The following is a 23729-nucleotide window of genomic DNA, read 5'->3' as shown; positions in this document are numbered from 1 at the left end:
TACAAATACATAAATGCAAAGTGGGTAAAAACGCAATCACTAAGTACAAACTAAATCCATTTGCCCAATTTGGCTGTCTAACGAAGATTCAGCTGCTTGTCTAGGGACTTCTTGACGATTCTGCTGCGTTCGGATGATCTGTCCAGCTTTGAGTCGCGCTTAAAGACTCTCAGACTGGGCACAGCATAAGCCAAGGTGTGGCGCTGGAAAGGACGGGGCGACTGGTGTTGTTGGTACAGGCGCAGCACCTCCCAGCTGGGTATATACGAGTCCAGCAGCGATTTGGAGTCACGTCCGGCGAACAGATCCGGCGTCAGGTCCGGTTGCGAGGGTCGGAAAGGCTTCGAATGACTGGCGGAGTGCCCGGACGCTGGACTTCTTGTCGTAATGCTGACAAAGCTGGGCGGATAGGGCAGCGGTATGCGGGGAGCGGGCGCATAGTTGCGTTGCGGCATCGGCGCATAGGCAAACTGCTTGGACTGCTGCAGCAGAAGTGGAAGTGTCGCTGGGCTGGGATGCGGACCGAGACCGGGTCGCAGCAATGGCGGCTGCTGCTGCAGAAAGTCATAGGGTGGTCGCAGTGGGCGTACTACAGGTCTGGGTATGGGGCGTGGCAGCTGCGCTGCGCCACTAGACAGCGCGTTACCACTCAAATATTGTACGCCATTCAGTTGTAGCTGCAAGTCCAGATCAAAGGGCACAATGGGTTGAAGCAGTCGCGTTCGCGTCTTCGTTGTTGCTGTTGTGGGAGCCGACGATGGCGTGGGTGAACTGAGACGGGCAGAGACAAAAAAAAGAGAGAGTGCGAGGGAGAGAGAGAGCGAGCGAGAGAGGTATAGAGAAAGTGAGAGAGCGTTTAATAGAGAGAATGTGAGACGTGACCTAACGAGCTGCTTTTATCTAATCTTTGCTATTTATTATGGCAATCGTTGCTGCCATTTGTCGGAAGCCAACGGCGGCAACAGTCGTGAGTGAAACCGGCCGTTTCAACACCCACCCAAACGCCAACAGTTGTCTATCAGTAACAGAAATTAGCCTGGCATTAGATTCGGTCGAATACCGGGATTTGCCCAAATTTATCTCTAAGGGCATTTGATTAACCCAGTAATTTTCATTCATTTTCAACCAAATCGCCAATTCAATTGACAAATGCATGCCCCTTAACAATTTTCATGCTAACAATAGTAATCCATTGGCCACTCGTGTTGCTCGTTTCCATCTTAAAGTTTATCAAGTGTTGCTAAAGATGCCTGCGGAACTGAACGAATTGCATGGCCTATTGTATTTAAGGTCCTTCCTAATTGAAAGCTCTTAAATGCTGATTTAAGTTGTTCAGATTTGTCTAAATTGTTATTGGAACAATACTGGTTACCACAAAGAAAACATGAAATTTTCCTGTAGTTACAAAATCAAAAATGATTGATTTTCAAAATTGATTTTTAGACACATGTCGCAGACAATGAAAGCTATCCAAAAAGTGAAGTCTTTGTAATTTGTGTATACATACATATATAATGTCCCAAATACAAAATGTTGTACATCTCATATAGTCTTTGCTTAAAAATCAATGTCTCGAAATCGATATTAATTTATATATTTGTAATGTCTGAAGATAACGAAAAATTTTAAAGTTTTTGCGATCGACCTGTTTGTACTGTCCTCAGATGGACAGACAGACACAGGGCAACACGTAGGGAAAACAAGGCGGACATTGACTACGAGTATTATACCCTTTTCACTTTGTGAGCGAGTATAATAATAGTCGGGTATTTGCGAAATGACTTGAAATGACTTGGGCTTGGGACTTGGATTTATCTAGCCATATTTTGTATATACTCATTTTGAATTGAAATCAAATCTAGCCCGCAACTTCTGTATGAAAATATCTGTAGCTTTCAATATTTTCAGTAGAACGGGCAAATATGATTTTGAAAATTGAATAGTTTCATTAAAATTTTGAAAATACAAATCGTGTTTGGGAATTGAATGCAGAGGCAGGGAGTACCCCAATCCTGCCCCGAATTTATTGTGGGCTTGCAGCTCGATTCGAATGTATCTAAATGTCTTCAAATAAAACAGTTAAATAAGCTGCAAGCTGTTAAAAAGTAAAAGCTACAAAAGCTTCGAACTGTTTAAGTCTAAGATAAAATGACTGGAGCTTGCAAAGGTTTGTGTTTGCACCTGAGGTCAAGCTTTAGTGAAAGCTCCAAGTGCGACTTTGTTGCATACTTACAGATTGCCATCGTGTAAAAGCAGTAGGCCATCCGGCAGCTGGCCGGGCAACGCGTAGCCAGCGCTCAGCTGCTGATGCTGCTGGTGCAGCTGGCGTAAACGCTCCGCTTGCTCCAGCTGGGCGGCATCGTGCACGTAGCTGGGCGGCACGCTGGCGGCTATGCTTGGATGCCACTCGTAGTGCGTGGGCAGCAACGGCGGACGATTGAGGTCGAAATGTTGCTCCTGCTCCCGCTCCAGATCCTCGAGTCTTAGTTGAAGCGGCGTATTGTCATCGTCATAGCCGTTTGGCGGCGTCAGCGCTGCTCTAGTCGCTGGCAGCGCTGCCAGCAGAGCCCAGAGCAGAGGAAGTTGCTGCTGCAAAAGGAGACGGATGAAGATGTTTAGAAGGGGATTCACCCAGCGGCGGTGGCGCGATACTGGTCTAAGTTATTTGCAGTTGAATTTTATGTGTTGGCGGTGAAAGGTTTACGCTTAACTTGCTGCCTTTCGCCAAATGTGGTCGCTGCCACGCCCACCTGCGTCCAGTCATGCATTTAATTGAGTTTTTACTTAGCTGAAAATGCTTTGCTTGACAAGTAACAATAATCAATAGTTTAAATATGAAGCTCGCGTTCAGCCATGCTTGGCGCCGCTCCCCGAACAGAGCAGAGCAGAGCAAAATCCCAGCTCGTGGGTGGCTGACCAGCTGCCAAAACGGCACAAGGCCACGACTGATAAGCTGCACCTTTCTAAAAATGTTGGCCAAAACTAACGGCCATTTGTCACGGCAAACACACACGCAACAATTCGAAGCTGCCGCGATTGCAACATTTTTGCAGCATTCAAGAGTCAACATGCGGCGGGCTCAAATTGAAGCGAAAACTGCACTCGTCTCGCCGTCTAAAAATTGCATTTTGTGCAATGCCCAATGATGCCACATTCAAAAAATTGGTAAAAAAAAAAAAAATATAAATCTATAAAACTTGAAAAAACTAGTTGCAATTTTTGGCCAGACCGTTTGTTGTACAGCATTCACAGCGCCAGTTGCCAACGTTACCATCATCATCATCATCATAGATGCGTGCGCCAGTTTGACGCTGCTCTCTAATTATTTTGGCCACGGCACCTGGTAGTGATCGGCCAGGTCACATGCTTGCGTTCGGATGCAAATGCAGCTTGATTAATGACATGCTGGCTAATGGTACTGATGGACTGCCAATTGCCGTCGTTAAGGTGCATAATTTGCGCGCTATTGTTTTGCCCCTGGCCAAAAACAAAAGACTTAAGACACAAGCTCGCGCATAAAAAGAAGAACTGCGCTGTTAGGGCCATGCCAATCAATCATGTGACTGTGTCATTCACAAATGTCAGCTGGCTACTGGGCGGTCTAAGAACACGTGATTGCACTAATGCTGTAGCTCTTCTCGCAGGGGAAGGGGCATTCGATCGGACATAAATAAGCTATAAGAAAACAAGCTAACTAGAGTTTATCTTTTGCAGGGCTTTTTAAAGGAGGGTCAAATTATGATTTTTCATTGACTCCATGCTCGAATTTTAGGCTTAGTTTCCGCTTCAAGTGTCTACCTAATAGCTTGTAGCTTTTTACCTTTTCGCCTCGCCTAGAATTCCTCGTTGAACTCGCAGTCAGCTGCACCAAAAGGAGCTTAACTTTGGTAAGATCATAAGACTCTTATAAGCAATGATTCTTTCTATATCTGAAGAGATAATTGTTCTATATTACAGGCTTTTCTTAGTATAATATGCTAGGTATCTGTTTTTCAACTTGATTTAGTAAATTGGCATTATATTTTATCCAATACGTCCACTAGGATTAAAGAGGGCAACTGTTCTTTACGCACCATTTCTTCACTTTGCGCACGTTAAGGAACTCGATTTAGTCAATTCGTTGGACTTATTGTAATAGAATGTTTTTTAACAAACTTCGGCGTTCACTTTGTAAATATTTTAAGGCGGATGTTCCTTAACAACCGAAATTAAATTTCTAGCGCACAACCAAAATTCACAAAGTGACCACAAAAAAACAACAAAAACAAAAATGTGGCAAAACTTGGCCAAGTTTATACGAAACCGAGAGCCAGCAACGAAGCAATTGCGACTGCGACAGAGCGAAGCGCTAACGGTGCGTTTTATACCAAGAGGCAGCTTGGCTAACACAGAAACAGCCGTGCAGTTCTGCAGGCCACCAGCCACAAGCCCAACAAGTGGACGCATTGTTGCCAGTTGGCCAAGAGCGCGAGAGGGACAGAGTAAGAGAGGGAGAGAGAGAGAGCGAGAGCGATCTATACATTTTTGAGATACGCTGTCTGGCAATGCAGATGAGAGTCGCGACGGCGTTGAAGGATTGCAATTGAAATTGAGACAAGCCCCGAAACGCGAAACAAAAGCAGCTAAAAGCGCCAAGTGCGCGCAATTAATTGAAATGGAAAGTGCGGGTAAGCAGCCAAAGCTTGGAAATTAAAAATTGAAATCATTTCAAATTCAAATACCGCCCGAAAAAAAGCAACAATATGCAAAGTCAAGCCATCAAAGCTAATTTACGCATTTACGAGTGTTATAACAGCTACGGCAACATGCAAAGCAGCCACGGGCGGCACTCACACACCCCCCTCATTATCTACCCCTTCGCGACATGGCAAGCAGCGCAGCTCGAACATGACCATTACTTGAACTATATTCAAGTGTATTTGTATAGATTTGTATTTGTTGCCGTGCTTGACCAACACTTAACCGTTCACTTCCGCCCCAGAAGAGCAGACGCAGCACTCGTCGATCAAGTGGGCCTAATCAGTTCCATCCATATGCTGGCTACAGCACAAAATATTCATTATGATGGACTCACAAGACGTACGGCACAGCGCTGGGCACGCCGTAGGGCGTCGTCATCGCCATTAGAGCTCGAAAGTGAATTGTGGCAATATGTACATCGATGTGGCATCTAATGCTTACATATTTTGGACCACACTCAATATCACTTTGCGTATACCACAAACCGTTGTCAGCTCTGAGCTTCAGCTATGTCGATCCTGTAAAAAATGCATCAGCTGAGATAAAAGACAAAAACATCCAATTCAAAACTATGTAGAGATATATGGTTACAAATATGATAAAAGTGTTCATATCAAAAGGAATAAGAGAGTGTCCTACCTTTTAGCTTTTGAGTTTATATCTCGTAATGTTCTCGAGAAAAAGTTTGTATCCGGGTGTTAAATTATTATTAATAGGAAACTCCTTAATTCATTTTAAATTATTATTGCAAAACAATAACAAAATAATAATAATTCCAAAGATTTTCAGTAATTGTAATAACAGCACAAACAGTTCAATTGTATCAATATATATATAAGATATTATTTAAAGATAGGGTATTTAAGACTTCCCCATAAAACTTTGACTGCCTATCGGCATTCGCTCCACATAATGCCGCAAGTGAAAGAAGGTCTTTCTTATTTTTTATCGATCACTGTAATTAAGCAAAAGATGGAGCAGTAATGAAAGCCTCGGGCATGCTAAAGTCTCAAAATGAATTTGTCAAGACGCGACAATTAGACAGATGACAGCAGGCAAGGGCCCGACTCCGTTAGGCCGGACAGACTGACGCAACTTCAAGGTTGACAACGTAATGGGCGCTGACACATGCGTGTGCACAAGTGCAAGTATTATCCATGTTAACAATTTTCACTGTTCCGGGGCGGGCGTGAAATTGTTGTTTACTTTCACTTAAAGCGACCCAGAGACAATGGCAATTCATTCTGTTAGGCTGTTGGCTCAAGACGACCTTGCTTCAAGCCATGTTCGCTGGTTTGTTTGCTTATTTTGGGTCTTTCGAACAAGCTAGGGCTGTTGTAATACGCTCTTTAATATTTATAATGCTACATGTATGTATATTAGGGCTGGGAGGTGTAAATATTATTGTAAAATTGAATGGAGATATGGGAAAGAAATATTATAACATTTTTTTTGTATTGTATGTGCGCGACAGAGCTCATTGTCGGCGTATTAGATCTCTGCCAAATCATATGGAATTTAAGCTATATTCTTGATTTAGAATTAGAGTTCAAAATTGTAATCTGCTGCAATTTCAACAGCTTAAGACTTCAACACATTAAACTTATTTACGGGCTTCTTAGCCGAGCACTCTAGACCATAATTTACTTCCTAGTATTGTTTTACCTAAGCGCTTTATTCGGCTTATGATAATAACAATTGTGGAGCTTAAAGCTGAGTATAACAAAATATGCAACAAAAAAAAAAAAAAAACAAATGACTTAAGAAACAAACTTGGATTTACAATGCATGTTAGGATTGCAATCTATGGCCTGGCTCTAATATACAGTTGAGAATGCGGATGCGATGCTGTTCCCGAAACAGATGCATCGTGACCACCCGCTGCCGCCGGCAGATACTCGTTGAGATTCAGGCTAAATGTGGGCGGAAAGTTTTTCTCCTTCGCCTCGCGATTGATGCGGTAGCTGCTGCGATAGGCGGCGACAGGAGAGACCGCATTGGCATAGCCCTGCAAACCGGCAGCAGAATAGTGTAGGCCGGTAACGCCTGTATTAGCGGGTAGGGCACTTAGCTGGACTCCGCGTGCACCATAATCGGGTGTTGCAGCTACATTAGGTGTTAGGGCAGGCGCCGGCGCCTGTACGCCGCCAGTGGCCGCTGTGGTCAAATATGGACTGATAGGCACAATGATGGGCCGCGTTGGTATCAGCTGCAGATACTGGACGGTTCCACTGCCATCCTGAAGCGTCTGCGCCGGCAGATACTGCATCAGCATGGGTGTACTGGGTAGGCTGGAAATGCTGGTGCTCTCGCCAAGACCTCCACTTTGCATGGGCGTAAAGTTCGTCTCCATTTCGGGCATTTCATAGGACGGCTTGAAGCCTGCTTCAGTCGGCGGCTGCACCTGTGCTTGAGCAGTGCCCAAGTTATCGTAGCTTGTGGCAAATGCGCTCAGCGAGTTTAGATGCGCTTCCTGGGCATTGGGATTGGACTTGAGTAGTTGCTGCTGCTGCTGTTGCTGCTGTTGCTGTTGTTGCTGCTGTAGCTGCTGTTGCGCCTGGACGCTGTTTGGCGACTTGTTCGATTTATTGGCTATTTCTGGGCTTGATACCGGCGAGGCATGTAGAAATGGCAATACAAGCAGCTGGGCAACCAGCAGCAGGCAATGGAAATATCCTTGGCACAGCATCTGAAATGTGGGATAGAGAGTAAAGCGGACGTAGCGACAAACTCTAATAAATAATTATTCATAACTGGGAGTTAACAGTCAAACTCTGTACAACATTTTACAATCGACTAGAGACTTGTTTGAAAAACTTAAATACTTTGTCTTAGCTAAATGCGAATATCTAGGTAAAATATATATTCGGAGGGCTTTGAACATTTTGAAACGCAAACTTGATAAATTGATGGTTACTTTTTTACTTCACAATCAAACTGGTTTCAAGCTCCTCTCCAAAGATTTTGGATTTATTTATTCCAGGCGTGTTCTATAAATTATGGGAAATCCAGCCTCCTAGGTGGCAATATGGTGATCTCTTAAATTTGCTCTGCAAACTATAATTAACTGACAACTATAATTAATGTATTAAATTAGATAAGTTGTGAGCCCTTCAATAGGGTAATTATTATTTATATTTTGTTTAAATAGATATAATAGATATATATCTTAATAAATTGAGTTATTTTAAGTCTGTTGCAAGTCACATGCCCAGTGAGGGCTATGAAGTAGTTAAGTGGCTTGTTCTGTTGAGGGATTGTCTTGGTTAATTTCCATGTAGCACACATGTCAAAAACATGAGCACATTAATTGCTTAACAAAATTCCATGAATGGGCGTCATCTTATTTAAAGTTCACTTTCACTAGCTGCGCGGTGTTGTTTCTTCTCATTTTTTTTTTAATTTGTAGTTTTATAACAATTATGCTTATACATAAGCGCAAATATTTACTTAAAACAAAAATAAAGCAAAGAAAATGGGAAGGAAAAAAATAAAAAATTAAACACCAAAAGCTTCACCTCTGCTATGATTTAGAGTTTGCTTGTTTGGTTTGGGGGCGAACACGTTTTGTGCGCGTTTGTTTATAAATAATTTGTTTGCAGCTCTTGTTGGCAAAACACTTGCACTTTTTAGTGCAGCCTAAGACTGTCTAGCGACGCGGTTTGATTAACGTCAGTGACGCCAGCGGACCTGCTTATATACCAACCGGCCAGGCGCAGCAGCCAGCGCCAGCCAGGCCGACCAACCGGCAGGAGAGCTGCAGCAGACGTAGCTGCCAATTTTCCTCAATTGCCATTAAAAGCAGTTTAACTGTAGCATGCCACAAGTTGCAGCCAAAAGCTGTTAGCTACTTACAAGTGTTTAAAAACTAAAAACAAAACAAGGCGCTTGCGTGTCTTCGGTGTTGCACATTCTGTGGACATTGTTGCATGTGCATCGTCGTTAAGTTTAAGTCATGTTTCAAGTTCAAGTTTGACACGAGCGCTACTCCAACTTCACAGCGCTAGGCATTTTGAATACCCTAACCAAATTTACACGTGGACCTTACATATAGTCTTTATAAATGCCTTTAAAAAATCATGAAATAACAGTCGTAATATAACTCATACACATAATATATATACATACCATTTTATGGCAAACCTTTGGGATCACATGATTTCCTTTCAAGCTTCAGCTGTACTTTAAGTCGCGTAAAGGGTATTTTATTGTCCAGTATTCCCGAATGCTGCATTCTGTTTATTTGGTTTTTGTTTCCGTCTTCCGAAACGCAACGAGAGGAGTGCACCAGCCCACAATTAGGCGCATGCAGCGAATGTTTTCCGCATTGCCTCATGGCCATGATATGCTCAAACGGGTTTCTCCGTGGCTGCACCGGTGCGCCGGTTAGCTAAAAGCTTTAAAAAAAAAGATGCTTTCTCAATTTGTTTTTTTTTTTTTTTTGCTGCTTGTTCGATAGTAGGAAAGCATTGCAAGGTCGTAAGCAAAATTGTTCCATTAATGCCAGATAAGCCCCTGCTGCCGAACATTAATTCTGAGATCTGGCAGGAAGCTACAAAAAGTATCTACGATTGTAGTTTGGGGGAAATATCTCGTCCCCCTTTCGAAGCTTAAACTGGTTGCGAATTGTAAGGCGTGAAGTGCCCAGCGAACAAATCGTTTGTTTTCTACTTATAATCAGAGAAGCCTCTTCACATTTTTTTGGTCCTTAACTATTGTTGGTTGTAAAATAAAAATAAAATTAACATTGCATTGGCCTTTAGTCAGCCAGCTAAAGATTGATAAACCTTATCTAACATTTTATTCGGTATTTCCATAAATTTCCAAGGCATGGGCTTAGGGCGCACAACAATTGTACAGGGGAACGCAGAATTAGGGGACTGCTGAATGTTTTTTTGCATTTTGAAGGTTTGCATGGCTAAGTTCTAATACAGGTTTTGGTGCATGGTAAATGTCATTGCGGCCTGACCCACTGTCAACATTGAACTTATTTTGTCCAATTATTTATACCTTTTGGCTTGTGATTGGCTCAACTGGCAAAGCTCTGCTCGCTTTCCTTGATAGGCGGCGAGCTGACGCGCTGTAGATCCGAGGGGCCGAAAGCCAAATGGCGAATATTTTGTTTTAAAGAACGTGAGACGTTTTTTTGCCAATTGGTACAGTCCAGACGTAGCCTGCTGGGAAACGCGGTGGCCCACAGTGTGAACCAGAGCAGGCAGGCGCCAATCACGCTGGTGGTCACACCGAGCATCCAGTACTCGCAGGAAGCAAAGGTGCCGTCCTCCGTAACGAGCAGCTGCAGAATGCCGACGATGGCACAGTGGCACAGCGACTCAATGCGACACCACAGCTTGGTCAGCATCAGGTCCAGCGTGAAGCAGCATACGGCCATCTCCATGGTCAGCCGGCATAGGGACGAGCAATTGCGGAACCACTGCGGAAATATGTGCACCACCTGCAACACGGCTCCAATACAGGCGACGAAAAGCCAGCTACCTAGCAGGGGCGCTGGGGAGCACCGAGCCATTAGAAAGTAGTATGAGATGCCCATGACCGAGTGCAGCAATATGGCCATGCTCAGCGCTGATAACGAGAGTCGCTCCATGTCTGGACCGTGCAGTCTATGTAAAACCCTAATGCACCATTTGTTAACCAGAGTTGTGCACTCTATTTGTACCTCTTCCTTACTCGCTCCCACTGGCCTCCTGCTCACTCACTCTCCCTCTTTCTCTCTGTCTGTGTGTTGAGTGTACCCCTCGGTTTGAATTTTGATTGAATTTACGGATCTATACATAATACTAGACACATGTACAAAATCAGCAAATTCAAGTTTAACTGGCTTTAAAGTCAAGGCATTGTTTTTCCTCATTTCGTGTTGTAAACATGGCATCGTCCACTTTGATAAGTCGACTGTTTACTTTCATTTTTAACAACTGTGCAGCAAAGATCCACCTCTGTTGTTGGCTTAAAGCTTCAACTCGCTTGGAATTGGAGCTTTGATCGGGCCCGTTGCATACTTTGTGGTGTCGCAATGAAAAGCTTTAACAGCGGTAATTGCACTCTATGCTCTCTATGGGCAAAGTTGACAACCTTAACATGCGGATCATCAATATATACAAGTCAGTTAATTTACAAGCTGGAAACTCAAAACGTGACAAACGCTACGCATGCAAAGTGTAATACCTCCGATAGTTTTTTAAGATCTTTAAAAACTTGATTGCTGCAATTAGAATTAACTTTACCGCCTATGACATAGGTTCATTTTGATTTCAACTGATACAATAGCTGTCCGCATTAGCTGCCTGCACCTGGTGGAGGGCAAGTAATGAATCCTATCCAGATACCGGCAAAGCGGTTGGTTAAATTAAATTTCTTTGCAGCAATATTAAGACTGCGTCTCAGCATCGGTGCTCTGGTCCAACACAGCTGGCAAGTAATTCGTCAAGATGCTTTGTGCTCGTATCCACGTGCTTGCTATCTAGTTAACTGTCCGTCTGTTTGCCTGCCAGACTGGCGCTGCAGTTGGCGCGAGGGCTGGGGCTAGCGGGGGAGTTGGCTTTAGCTCGTTGGGTTTCTTTTATGTCAACTGCATTTTTCGTTGCTGTTGCTTGTTGTGCGCTTTTTCACTGGTTTAAACCACTTAATGGCTTCTTTTTTTTATTTTGTTCCCCTCCTGCTTAGACGCGGTCTGGGCGGCTCTCGGAAGTTGGAGTTGAAGGCGCTATTCACGCACAGTTTTCCTGCAGCTTCCTTTCACAAAGACTTGCAATTCATCAAATCTCGTTAGCCTCGGCTTTTATAGAATATCTGGAGATGCTTTTGCTATTATTTTCGGGTTTTTACTTCTTTGGCTTGCACTTCATTCAAGTGAAAAGGCGCCACGCCCAGTAACAGCTGTGGGGCGTGTCTATAGATGTCTATGGCTGTATACGGGATGCGGGTGCATTTGCCCAACGTTAAGGTATTCTCATCCTGCCTCGAAATGTGCAACTCAAGCTCCTCGAAAATGGCTGGCAACAGGCTGTACAGCAGCAGCAGCAGCAATAGCAGCAACTGAACTGACAGCTGAAATGCAGTTTAACAAATGGGCTTCGTATTGCCGATATCAATTTGTGGGGATACAATAAACATATCCCTGCGGGGAGTCCTGTGTGATTGATGAATGCAAACAGCGAGCCAGACAACGCACTCATTGGCCAAATTTTGTGTCTGTCCTTGCAGCTATGAATAGATGTCGGATTTTGAGCATTCACCAAGCCTGGCGCAGCCAGCTTAACTTATGTATACAATATTTAGCATGCTCTTTGAGGTTTTTATTGATATATTCCTTAATCTTCCTATGATAGTTATCGAAAAGATCAGCTAGACCTGATTAACAGCTTAATAAGGCTCGGCAAATCTGTAGCTAAGCCTATCAAGATACAATTTCAGTTAAACTACAATTTCTTCGTATCGATCGTTTATCCATTTCCATATATATATCTCTATGTATGTATGTGTATGCCAGCTATTTCCTTATTCCTTGAAGCACTTCGTTCACTAATTTCAGCTGCCAACAGATGGCCACTCATTTGGGTAAAAGGCAAACATTGCGCACCCAAAGTGCATTCAATTAACAATTTTTGGGCTGCGAGTGGTATAAAAAAGTTTACCCCACTGCGTGCATGGCGTTTTGTGGCAGGCTTTTAATCAAAAACTTGAAACCAAGTGCCAGACAAGTTTTTGGCCAAGTTTGCCACAGAGCTAGCGAAACTTCTCAAATTGTGACGTCTACAAAAGTCAAATCGTGCAGCGCCGCTCACATGCTGGCAGCAATCAGTCCGACTTAAGCCAGGAAGATGTCGATTTTACTATATTGATCAAACCGAACATACGATACTCTTGCGGATGCACACAACATTACAAATATCGAGGTTAATTCAACGTGTATATAAAGAATATAAAATACTTTCGTATTATATTCATAAGACCATTTAATCCGGTTCAGGTCTGGAATTATACTTTATTCTTTCACATTGAACCGAATTTCAAATCAAATCAAACACGGAAGATCCGAGACTTGAAACAATTGATTACAAAATACAAAAAACTATGATCCCAACAGTTGCATTCATCTAACCATATTTGGTAGATGCAAATTTTGTGGACAGACATCAAATTTAGCCCTATCTTGTTTATGAAAATATCTACGGCTTGCAATATTTTCAGTACAACGGGCAGTTATAGAATATAAGTTAAATGATTTATTAAAATGTTCAAAATATATGGTATATTAAAATTTTAGTCAAATCTGTCAAATATTAATTGATTAAATTTTAAATGAAATAAAAAGCTTTCTGCAATAGATGCATAGCTTTCCCATATATCGAACAGCCCACGGGGATATTCGGTAATATCCAAAGCCAAGGGTATAAACAGAAGGAGTCTTAGCCAAAGCCATGAACTGAATGCAGTAAATTGCCATGCTGCAAATTCAAAGTGTGCCACAAACCCAACCTCTAGCTACCTTTTATACCCGCATGCTGCAAAGTTGGCCCTTGCTCTTGGCCAGAACCAAAATGGAAGCAAAGTGCTCGAGTGCCGTCCCGCCCACTGTTTACCTAACGCAGTCGACGGCAACGTCCCTGCCATTTAGCAAAAGTAATTAAGCGTCGATGCGTTTCATTTGTGTTACTTTTCTGGGCAATTAAGGCAAAAAGTTTGCAGTTTTGCAGTGCGGCGTAAAATTTTCATAGTTAATTGTAGCCCACTCTTGTGGGCGTTACGACTGTGGACTGCGGCCCATAAGCCTGAACAGATCCAGCTCAGGCTTTGTATCCGGCCTTAGCTCTGGCAATGTGTCCAGATCTGTGTGTAGGTGTGGGTGTGTGTGTGTGTGTGTGTGTGTGTGTACGTGTGTGTGTGACAATGGTCGCGTCAATCGTCTGGGCATAAAAGTTTTCCACTCGCTGGCAAGTAGTTAGTGTTGTTTGTAGCACGTATTTTCCATGCTACTAAAATCGATTGTGTGGCTGTTGTTAATGGAGCCGCAGCACATCAGCAGCAGCAACAAGTGCCGGCAACGCATCCTACAATATAGCAAGTGCTCCAGCTGTTCCAAAGCTTGAATCCAACTGCCTGCAGACTAAGCTGGATTTACTTTGCTGATCTTCTCACCGGATGGCAGTGAATTCCATTGTTTGACAATATTTTTATCTTATAACTCTTTGTATTTAAAAATATAAAAAGCTTGAAATAAGAAAAGCGATTTAATTGTAATACACTGTTAAAGTCTAAACGCTTTGAAATATTTATTATAATAATGTTAAGCATATTATGTAAAATGTTTGCAATTTAAATGATACATGCCAAAAGTGTAGACGAGATAACCTATACATTTGATAGCAGCAAAAGTTGGGTGACAATTTTATGACCTATTTAAGTATGTATTATTATTGATCGATTGAATATAATCCATAATAATTACACGCACAGTGCAGATACTTAATTTTATATATATTCCTTTCATTTTTAGCAACGGAGCGGCTCTAACATAACCGATTACTATTAATAGAGACTGTCACTTCGCAATTGAGTATTTCTAACTAAAATGAACGATAATAATTTGACCGCAGTCAGCAAACCTCAACTATGCGGTTTAAGTGGCTTTTCAGGTGTAAATTCCCATTGAGTACCCTAGTGAATAATCGTGCCAAAGTTATATCGCTCGTTGCTAAATTGATATACTTAAGAGCTGTGGAAATTCCGCATTTTAATAGGCATTCACGTAATTTTCATTAAATTTATGCGATAACCGCATCATTTGAAAGTAACTTAAGTTTGCTCGCGTTTGCCATTCGTATCCCGAATATATGTGGCTACGAGCCAGCCGCAGGCAGCGACAGCATCAACATCAGCATCATCATCAGCATTCGTGGCAGCAGCAACAATTTACAAACTTGGCTCACCCACATCACGGGCAGGCCAGCAGCTCACCCCCTTCGCACCGGCAGCGCAATGTGCAAAAAATGTTTCTCATTAAAAAGTTGTTTCACAATTTTACTATCCTCTCGTCGTCCTCTCAGGTCCCCATCGCCGTGGTCGTCCTGCAGGTATGCGCTCATTGTCACAAGCCCTGGTGACAATGTCAATAAAGCAAACTTCGGACCTAGCAAAAACGTTAATCCCACCCAAGCGAGGCCCAGCAGGAGCAACAACATCAAATTATTTTTAAATTACTTGCAAAAATAGGGCAGCGCAAAGTTATAATAGCTCGACAAAAATAAAAAAATAAAATAACACAAACAAAACAGACGTGAATTGGCGTTGACCAAGCGCTCGCGACTATTAAATACCCTCTACTCACGATCGTTCATTCAATCATTTTGGTATTTAATATATCTCCAAAATATCATTATTTAGTTATCCTATTTAAACAGACACAGCTGTTAAACATATTTCCCAATTTAGATTAACCCTATTTGGTCATATTGCGGTCACAGGGTATTGGAAATTAAGTACACTTAAGCAATTTTGAGAAGTCCAATGAGTGCATACCCTTTGGAAAGAGCCACCTGCTGAAAAAACAAACACTTTTTTACTAGACTTGTGAAAGTAGCTAAAATGTAAATACTGCTATAAAGGAAAGTATGTGAAAACTATGCGCAGTTTTTCCGTTATTTTTGTTTAGAAAGAATGACTTAATGAACAAAATGAAAAACGAACATTCGGTGCATTCTTTCACGCAATCTTCTGTTAACAGTATAATAAATGCTTTAGCAAGTGCAGAGAAGATTTGTTGATTAGTCAGTATTTAGTTGTGATCTTTCGAGAAGGCCCCGAGTAGTTTAAATATGTTATATATCGATTATTTAATGGATCTTACTGGCCGGGGTCAAAAAGGCTTTGTATAATATGAACATACAATGAGTATACATTTACTCGTTTAATAAATAAAATAAAAATCAAATACCTTTATATTGGGACTTTAACTGTCAATAATCTCGCGATGTTTCAATCTGTTGCTTTCAATCCAAGACTTACTATTGATTCTTCACTGTTTTTTTGGCTCTGTATTTTATACTCTTATCAGGCCCCGCCTGCTTATCAACACTTCAATGGACAACTGGCCATAACAAATGCTCTAACGGGTAGTAAATGGGTGAGAGCAGCAGGTTCGGACGGCGGCCAACTGACAAACAAACCAAATCAACAAAGATTTTAACTACATTAGTGGGTATTAATAATATATCAACGAAATATGGATTTGATTAACCTAATTACAAGAGAAGCGGGGTTATCTTATCCGAGGTATTGACATCGAAGTTTATAAATGCCAAGACTCCCCGCATAGTATTTATATGATAAACATTAATTAATTGTCCAATCGGTTAAACAAATATATTATCAACATTTTCTTGGGAATTTAATTTCAACTAGAAGGTTTGACTACTTAAATGCATAAATGTGCTGCCTTAGCTGGCGTTATTAACAAAACTGGAACACTTCAAAATGCAACCTCAACGCGTCCATTTTCAATTACGGCGTACAAAACAAAAACTTGTTTCAAATCACTTTTAAAAGCAATGTCATGTTCCAAGCGCTGCGACGACGGACCAAACTAATACATATTTTATCTTTATATTTGAAAAACCTTTTGCGCATGTCTCTTTACACTTTTCTCCCACTGAACAGGGTGGGAAAGCTAGGTCAGATTAAATGTGTAGTGCCGATGCATATTACACATATGTAAATGGTGTTGTGAAATAAATTGTGAATTCAGTTTAATTCTGCATTAGACTTATTAAAAGAAACATGAAAAGGCTATTAAATAAAGAATGAAGTATACATCCCTGTATAAACCCATGCTAGGTGAGGCTATTTGTAGTTTTAATATAAAAAATATATAATTTAATATTTTTTATAAGTATTTCAAATGAAATGCCATATCATTTAAAGCTGCAAATAGAGTATTACAAAGACAGGAGCCGCCGAGAGGCACATTTTAATTAGTTTTTGATTGATTTCTTTGATATCTTAGCCGATTGCACAAAAGGCCCATAAATTGAAATTATTAATTCATATCAATTAATTTCACTTTATATATGTTTCTCGCCGCAAAGATAGTGAGTACCAAACGAATTATTATCACCTTTGACGTGATAGTTCCAAAATTCAACTATTATGTGCCATTGCCAAATGTTTTAAGAACAATTAAAAACAATAAAGGTATATTCGAGTTTTGTTTTTGTTTAAGTCAGCAAGTTGATAAGTAAAGTAAGTTAAGTAAGCCAAAGACAACCAACAGCCAAATCAATCTGACACACACTTAGGATCAGTTAAGGTTTTGCCCAAGATAGTAAATTTGTAAATATAAACTTAGACTGGCGAATTTTTGGACACTGAGAAAAATCAACCAGTGTTATGTTATGTATATACCACATAGATAATAGGTAAAGTAAAATATAGATAAATAGATATAATAAACATGCAAAAGACTCAGTGCAACTTAAGTATAAGAGTATAATGTTAATGTATAATGTCTAGAAAAAATAATTAAGAAGGGAATACCTTTGATTTGATCTAGCTTTGCTGAAATCGAATAGATTATTTATGTTAAATTTCTCGGATTATTTAGGCTTAGATTTTTAGAACACAAATTTATTCCAACATTTTATAAAATCGGCTTAATAACAAAACGTGTAAATTTCAGAAAATATTTTCTGATATTCTTTGATAAGATTTTTCTTAAAAACATGAGTTAATTTTTGTTAATAAAATGTTTCAAAATATGGCAAATGCGAGCAGAGTGTCCTTATTTCATTGCGTTTTATATATAAAAGTTTCTCTAAGTGCAATATTGTTGTTCGGTCTGATTAGCTAGAAAATGGATATCAGCAACTACATTGATAAGCGTTCGGGCCGCATATGTGCTCAACGGCAGGAAGCACTTCGTGGCTGTTAGACTCGTAGACTTCGCAAAGATAAAGCGGACGATTGCCGGGTTGGGCAGTTAGCGTAATGATTGCCACGATTAGTTCGGCCGCAATGTCAACAAGAGGTAGAGGTAGCTTTGTCAAGCTGACGCTACTGTCGCTGCTTGTAATGTTTATGCTGTTGCTGCTGCTGACCACACTGCACAGCGCGGATCGGGAGCTGCAGGCTGAGAAACGGTTTGTGGAGCAAGTGCAACACGTTAGGACGTCGGCTGCTGCATTGAAGGGGACACCGCCACCGGTACAGACTGTGGAGGAGCCAGTTGATGAGGAGCTGGTGCAACAGCTGGAGCAAGAACTGCCCGAGGTGGACTATGGCTACTGGTATCGCTATGCGAAGCCAAATAAATATCGCATGAACGAAACATGCGCCCTGTATCCGGATCCGCTGGATCTGCATCTGCACAACATTTACTGGCAGACCTTCATCAATGCAAACGTAACGTTCCGTCTGTATGCCGCCTACCTGGACCTGCGTCCCGGCGTCAAGTTGCCAAAGGGCGTGGTGCGCGTTTTGGCCACCGCGAATCAAATCAACAATGAGTTCCCGCCGACGCATTGTCAGCTATGGTATGCGGACCACAAAGAGCCCATTATGACGCGGGTCAGCGAATATTTGAGCATATGGATCAGCAGCTGGGGCCATACGCCACTGCTTAACTATCCTCATCTGTTAAGTTGCCCGGTGCCCGATTTGCCGCCGAATCTGCAATACGTTACGCCGCGTACCGTCTCTCTGGTCACCAAAAGCTGTGAGCGCGCCAGCAATTCGCTTCGTGTCCACTACGATATCCCTCCAGTTTTAAATGACACTATCAAGGACAGCTCTGGATCCAGCCTGAACTCCACATCCAGCAGCAATTCCACGGCCAAGCTCAGCTTTGGCGTATGCGTGAAGGGCTTTGATTTCCCGTACATGGATCTTTCGGAACGTTTGATCGAATGGTTTGAGCTTCAGCGCCTGATGGGCGCCTCACGCGTCTACGCTTACATGTACGACGTGCATCCAGCGGTGCAGCGGGTCTTGGATTACTATCAGCGCATTGGCTACCTGGAGCTGCGTCCCCTTACGCTGGCCAACGGCATGCCAAGGTTGCGACACTATCAGCACCTGCTGCTGCAGCAGCGGCGTCTGGTCAAGCGGCTGAACGAGCTGATACCCTACAATGATTGTTTCTATAGGAATATGTATCGGTATGATTATTTGGTTAATGTAGATATCGATGAGGTGATTATGCCGCTAGGGACGCTGCGCAGCTGGCAGGATGTGCTGGACACGGACCAGGAAGCAACCATTGCTAAATGTCCCAATGGCCATGTCTCTATGTGTTTCATCAACGCCTACTTCACCAAGGTGGTGCCCGAGGCGCAAAACCACGAGCAGCTGGAGGCCGACCAGCTCTATGTGCTGCAGCACACAATGCGTCATCGCGACTACTCTCGGCCCAATCGGGCGACCAAGTGCTTCCACAACACGCGCTACTCGCTGACGCTGCACAATCATTTTACGCTCAAGTGGCTGCCAGGTAGCTGCAATACGCGATCCGTCAGCACGAAACTTGCCCACATGCAGCACTATCGCGAGCCGGATGCAAGTTATGAATTGTCGGAGCTGGTTGAAGATCGCAGCGCTTGGAAGTATGCCAATGAGCTGCGTGCGGGAGTCGAGTACGTCTGGATGCATCTGGACGATGTGCTCGAGCAGAGTGTGGATACGGAGGAGCAGAATGCATTAGAGGATTTGGAGGAGCAAGAAACAGATCTGGAGCAGGCGCAAGAGCAACAGCAAATGCTACAGCAAGCGCAGTCTTCAAAAACCACGAATTAGTTATTACCTTAAATAACATAAGTACATTTTTTTTTAGTACGTACTTTTTTTCCTACCATTGTAAATATTTTTTAGATAACGAGAAAAATTCCAGGGCTTGGGTTTTTAGTTGTTCGGATACTTGTTCGTATTTATAACTTATGTACATAAGTAATATAAATAATTATAAGAATTATTTATCCAGAGTATACTTGGAATATAACGAATAAACTATCTGGTTGTGACAAATTGAACTATCTGAGTTATCCAAAGAAATAATCAGCCAAAAGTGCAGAAATAATTTCAAGATCAGCTTACCATACTAATATATCAGCAACAGAAATTGTTGCTCCAAATGTGCAGAGTTTTGAAAACGACTTGAAAGATCTGAAGGAATATTAAGTCTTGCTCAGCCCGAAGTTAAGAATTATATTTTGATATCTATACTTTGGAATAAATATAGAACATGGGTCTTAAGCTTGGCGGTTCGACGGTCTAATATACATATTATTAATAAATATAATATAAAATATAAATATATGAGCAGAGTTGAGACATCATTTGTTGTATGTTGGCTCTCATAAAGTATACATACATATATCTATGTTTTTGTACGAATCCAATTTCCCTTAAAAATATAAAACACATTTATTTTCCTCATTCATGAAGAGCATTGCGCTTTGGTATACGCAGACTTTTGTGTGGCCCTGAGAGTTTCATACGACTTGGACTTAAAACATCAAAGTTAATTAAAAATACATTTCCCATAGTCTGTGTCAAATCGTGTATATATTCTGTGTATATGTGTATGTGTAGATGGAGCCTAGAAAGCTTGTAAGCGCAGTTTGGCGATGGGTTCAAGGCATCTGCTAGTCGGGCACTCCCGAGCAGAGTACCAACTGAAAAATGCGGTTTTAATGCGAAACGAATCCTCCCGCTTACTCCTACTCTATTAACTTAATTAAATTTTGTCCAATTAACTATATATCTGTTGCATTTCACACATAACACTTATAATCTAATGTATCAATCACGAAATATGTACATGCGACATATTTCACTTAATATGTAATTGCGTACTTTCCCGTTCCAACTATCTATGACGTCTTCTCATTTCTATCCGCGTTTATATACATACTAACTAATGTTAGTCTGATTGCCGCTCATATTAGGCATTTATTAGATACCGCGGCTACCCTATACAACAAGCATGCGATTGGGTATATCTGTGTAGGCATACACTCAAAGAATAAATTATTATAATTTTATTTGGTCACAAATTCCGGGTCAGCACTATCTATGCATTATACTGAGCCTGAATATCGGCAGTGGATATATCCACTTATATTTTAGCGAGCAGTGCAAAAGTATGCAATTCTTCGTGCATGCGTGACTCAGAGGCAGAGTCTTACAAATGGAGCCTTATCGCATCGAATTTCGTATTGTCTGAATCATCGACTCTGTTTGTTTTATGTGCCAAGTTCTTGAACTTTGTTTGCATGGGAAAAAGGAGCATGTGAATTCAGGGCAAAGCTGATTCTGAAAATACAAATGATTCGATACATACGAAGACTTGATAAGAATGTTTAAGCGTTGCATATCAATTCATGAAGTATTTATATAAACTACAAATGTGTACTTATGTTTATCGAACCGAATGCCTGATATCTTTATGATATTTCCTAATGATTAGGCAGTCGTTCGATTTGTTGCAGATATAAATAACCCGCAAAAAGTATTAAGTTAATATACATTTTCTTGAAATATGGCATGCAATTGCGTACCCAGCTAATCCCTTGTCCAGACTATACAAGAGTACCTTGAATTTCCACACGTTGTCGATTGGTTGGGTAGTTGCCGGCACACATGCATATCGTAATCGTTTGTTTATTATAAGCAATAAATAAAGTAGTCATTAAATTACAAAGTACCGTACATAAGTGTTTAAACAAAAACGAAAAAAAAAAAATAATAATGATAAAATACATACGAATACTTGCACAATATGCAGGAAATGGTATCACTACTCTCATTATTGCAGATAGGGAGAAAAAAAAAAAACAAAAAAAAAAATGTATATATGATAATGGAAATAACGCATTTATGAGTATAAAATTCTAAATGCTAGCCTAGTAACGCAGCATGAAAGCGCCCAGCGTGACGGCCAAGGTGCCGCCAAGGGTCGTGACCAGAGTGCCGGCACCGTCGCCGCCGCCAGTATTGTTGGCGCTGGCCAGCAGAATGGGCCGCTCGTTGGCACGTGCATTCATCCATGCCTGGCAGTCGGTCTCGTTCTTCACAAAGCGGAAGATGGACTGCACAATGTTGGCGGGCGTGATCTCGGCACACTGTTCCAGATGATGCAGCACACAGGCCTCGAAGCTCTGCAGGTCCACACAGTGTGTGGGCGAGAAGAGCAGCTCGGGTCGGCTCATCAGATCGGGTACTTGGCCATCCTTGGGTATATACTGATGGAATGATCTGTTCAGGCAGTTGCTAATGCTCTCCTTGTTGGCCTCAAGGCACTCGGGTCCTTGTTCGGCAACAAATAGCGCAATTTGATCACCGCCGCGTGAGCAGGCGAAACCCAGCAGTGAGGCCCCAAGGCGCATCATGGTGGCCTGTTGTCGCAGCTCCTCAGCGGTTAGGCAGGGTTTCACCTTCGCATTGAATGCGCGCACGCACTCCTCGGCCTCCGGTGCGCGCTGGCAATACTTGTTGAACACGGTATCCAGTTCACCAATTGGCCGGGCAGCCTCCATTTCAGCCTGCAGCGCCGTCAGATTGGCCAGGCCGCTGAGACAGGAGCCCAGCTTTGCGGCAGCATCCTCGATATCCTGATACAACGTTGAGTTATCCGTGCCTGTCACCTTTTTGCACTTATCGCGATAGACGCGTTTAATATCATCTATGAACGATAGACGATCCACAATTGATTTCCCATTAATTACGATTATGTCACAGTTTCAGGAGCTTACCCATGCTAACGTTTGTATTGCGGAACTCCGGTGGCAAAAACTGGGCAGAGACGCTTTCCAGCTGGCTGCTGCTTAATTTTTGCGGACTAGGGCTGGCCCGCACTTCCAGCAGCAGGGCGCCCACGGCAGCCAACAGGCACACGGCCAGCAATGCGTATTTGTTCATAGCGGCTTCTGCAGAGAGTCGACTCCAGCGACTTGAGTATGCGATCGGTTAGTAATCGATGCTATTGCGGTCTTCGTGCCTCCGTACAGTGTGCGTTGCGGCGAGTGAATGAGAGCGGTTGTCGTTGAAAAGCGCGAGCAAGTACGACTCGGCTGTGCACAGTGGTTAACGGTGTGCCAATAAGTAACAACTTGCCGAATGTCAGTGGTATCAGTCCGAAGCCGATACATATTTATCAGTAAATTGTCATTCGAAGGGGAAGGGGAGGGGGGGGGGTTGGGCAAACCAAAAGAAAAAATCTTGCGTGATCTTATTTATCGATTCATTTCTTCCTTACTTTGGCAGTTTGAAAGAGAGTTCTAACTGATTGATTTCATATATATTTTTCTATATATAATAATATATACTTTCGCTTTTATCAGCAATTCATTAGAGATATGATAAGAACACACTGTGCCGCGTCGTTGGCGTCGTTTTGCAAACTTTTAACTAACAGTATGACATAATTTACGTTGGTCCGTTGAGGATTTTGCAGCATTGGACAAAGTGGGCAAAGGGTAGAGTTGTCTGACGTTGGGTGGTGGCTCGCTTGATGTACGGCAAGTGGCTCACCGTTTTATAAAACTGGCCATATTCAAGGGTACATGGTATCTGTACATATGTATTAATGTATGTATGTAAATATGCAAACAGCTCATGCTTACTCGCACCTAATATATATATGTTTTCCGTTAATTGTACGCCTATCTTATCTGAGTGTTGCCTTTAATGTTTATTTGTACGCTTATTGCATTATCGATGTTTTTGACCGTCCGTCCGTCCGTTTAGTAACAGAAACGGAGTCACTGACGGAGCCGCCCTTAGGTGAATTGATAAGACCACCTACTAGAAAACTAAAGCGATAATAACGAAAAGCCAAAATGAACAAAGACAGCTTAAAAAAAAAACATCGTCATCAACAACGGCCTCGAGCATTTTATTGCATAGTTTGCGGAATTATCATTTGAGTTTCAAGTGAAAATCAAGCCAGCTAATTCCATGCAACTGTTCATCTTCAGTTTCAC

General features: G+C 42.1%; 5 protein-coding genes across 6 annotated transcripts; 1 reads left to right on the top strand and 4 right to left on the bottom strand.

Moving 5' to 3' along the window:
* LOC6636931 (uncharacterized) lies at positions 1 to 4319 on the bottom strand. 2 transcript variants are annotated; one of them, XM_070209651.1, is made up of 3 exons: positions 4074 to 4319; positions 2234 to 2589; positions 1 to 771 (listed from the first exon to the last, which is right to left on the bottom strand). In XM_070209651.1, exons 1-3 carry the CDS (start codon positions 4074 to 4076, stop codon positions 78 to 80), a joined length of 1053 nt encoding a protein of 350 aa, XP_070065752.1. In that variant the 5' UTR covers positions 4077 to 4319; the 3' UTR covers positions 1 to 77. The 2 variants fall into 2 exon arrangements, with proteins under 2 accessions (XP_070065752.1, XP_070065753.1); XM_070209652.1 differs by having other exon boundaries at positions 2234 to 2586.
* Positions 4320 to 6073: 1754 nt separating this feature from the next.
* On the bottom strand, positions 6074 to 8401 carry LOC6636938 (transcription factor btd). The gene is made up of 2 exons (XM_070209712.1): positions 8259 to 8401; positions 6074 to 7429 (listed from the first exon to the last, which is right to left on the bottom strand). The coding sequence occupies exon 2, from the start codon at positions 7427 to 7429 to the stop codon at positions 6545 to 6547; it is 885 nt and encodes a 294-aa protein (XP_070065813.1). The 5' UTR covers positions 8259 to 8401; the 3' UTR covers positions 6074 to 6544.
* A 1117-nt stretch (positions 8402 to 9518) lies between these two features.
* On the bottom strand, positions 9519 to 10579 carry LOC6636937 (uncharacterized). The gene is made up of 2 exons (XM_002060357.4): positions 10429 to 10579; positions 9519 to 10373 (listed from the first exon to the last, which is right to left on the bottom strand). The coding sequence occupies exon 2, from the start codon at positions 10343 to 10345 to the stop codon at positions 9770 to 9772; it is 576 nt and encodes a 191-aa protein (XP_002060393.1). The 5' UTR covers positions 10346 to 10373; positions 10429 to 10579; the 3' UTR covers positions 9519 to 9769.
* Positions 10580 to 17769: 7190 nt separating this feature from the next.
* On the top strand, positions 17770 to 19761 carry LOC6636936 (uncharacterized). The gene has a single exon (XM_002060356.4). The coding sequence runs from the start codon at positions 17824 to 17826 to the stop codon at positions 19540 to 19542; it is 1719 nt and encodes a 572-aa protein (XP_002060392.2). The 5' UTR covers positions 17770 to 17823; the 3' UTR covers positions 19543 to 19761.
* A 1775-nt stretch (positions 19762 to 21536) lies between these two features.
* On the bottom strand, positions 21537 to 22792 carry LOC6636935 (27 kDa hemolymph protein). The gene is made up of 2 exons (XM_002060355.4): positions 22500 to 22792; positions 21537 to 22429 (listed from the first exon to the last, which is right to left on the bottom strand). The coding sequence occupies exons 1-2, from the start codon at positions 22663 to 22665 to the stop codon at positions 21651 to 21653; spliced, it is 945 nt and encodes a 314-aa protein (XP_002060391.1). The 5' UTR covers positions 22666 to 22792; the 3' UTR covers positions 21537 to 21650.
* Positions 22793 to 23729: the final 937 nt, after the last annotated feature.

This window comes from Drosophila virilis, chromosome X (genome assembly GCF_030788295.1).
Source record: "Drosophila virilis strain 15010-1051.87 chromosome X, Dvir_AGI_RSII-ME, whole genome shotgun sequence".
In the NCBI taxonomy this organism is placed as follows: Eukaryota; Metazoa; Arthropoda; class Insecta; order Diptera; family Drosophilidae; genus Drosophila; species Drosophila virilis.
The sequence above is the reverse complement of the archived record's forward strand: the minus strand, read 5'-3'. Positions and strand labels throughout refer to the sequence as shown.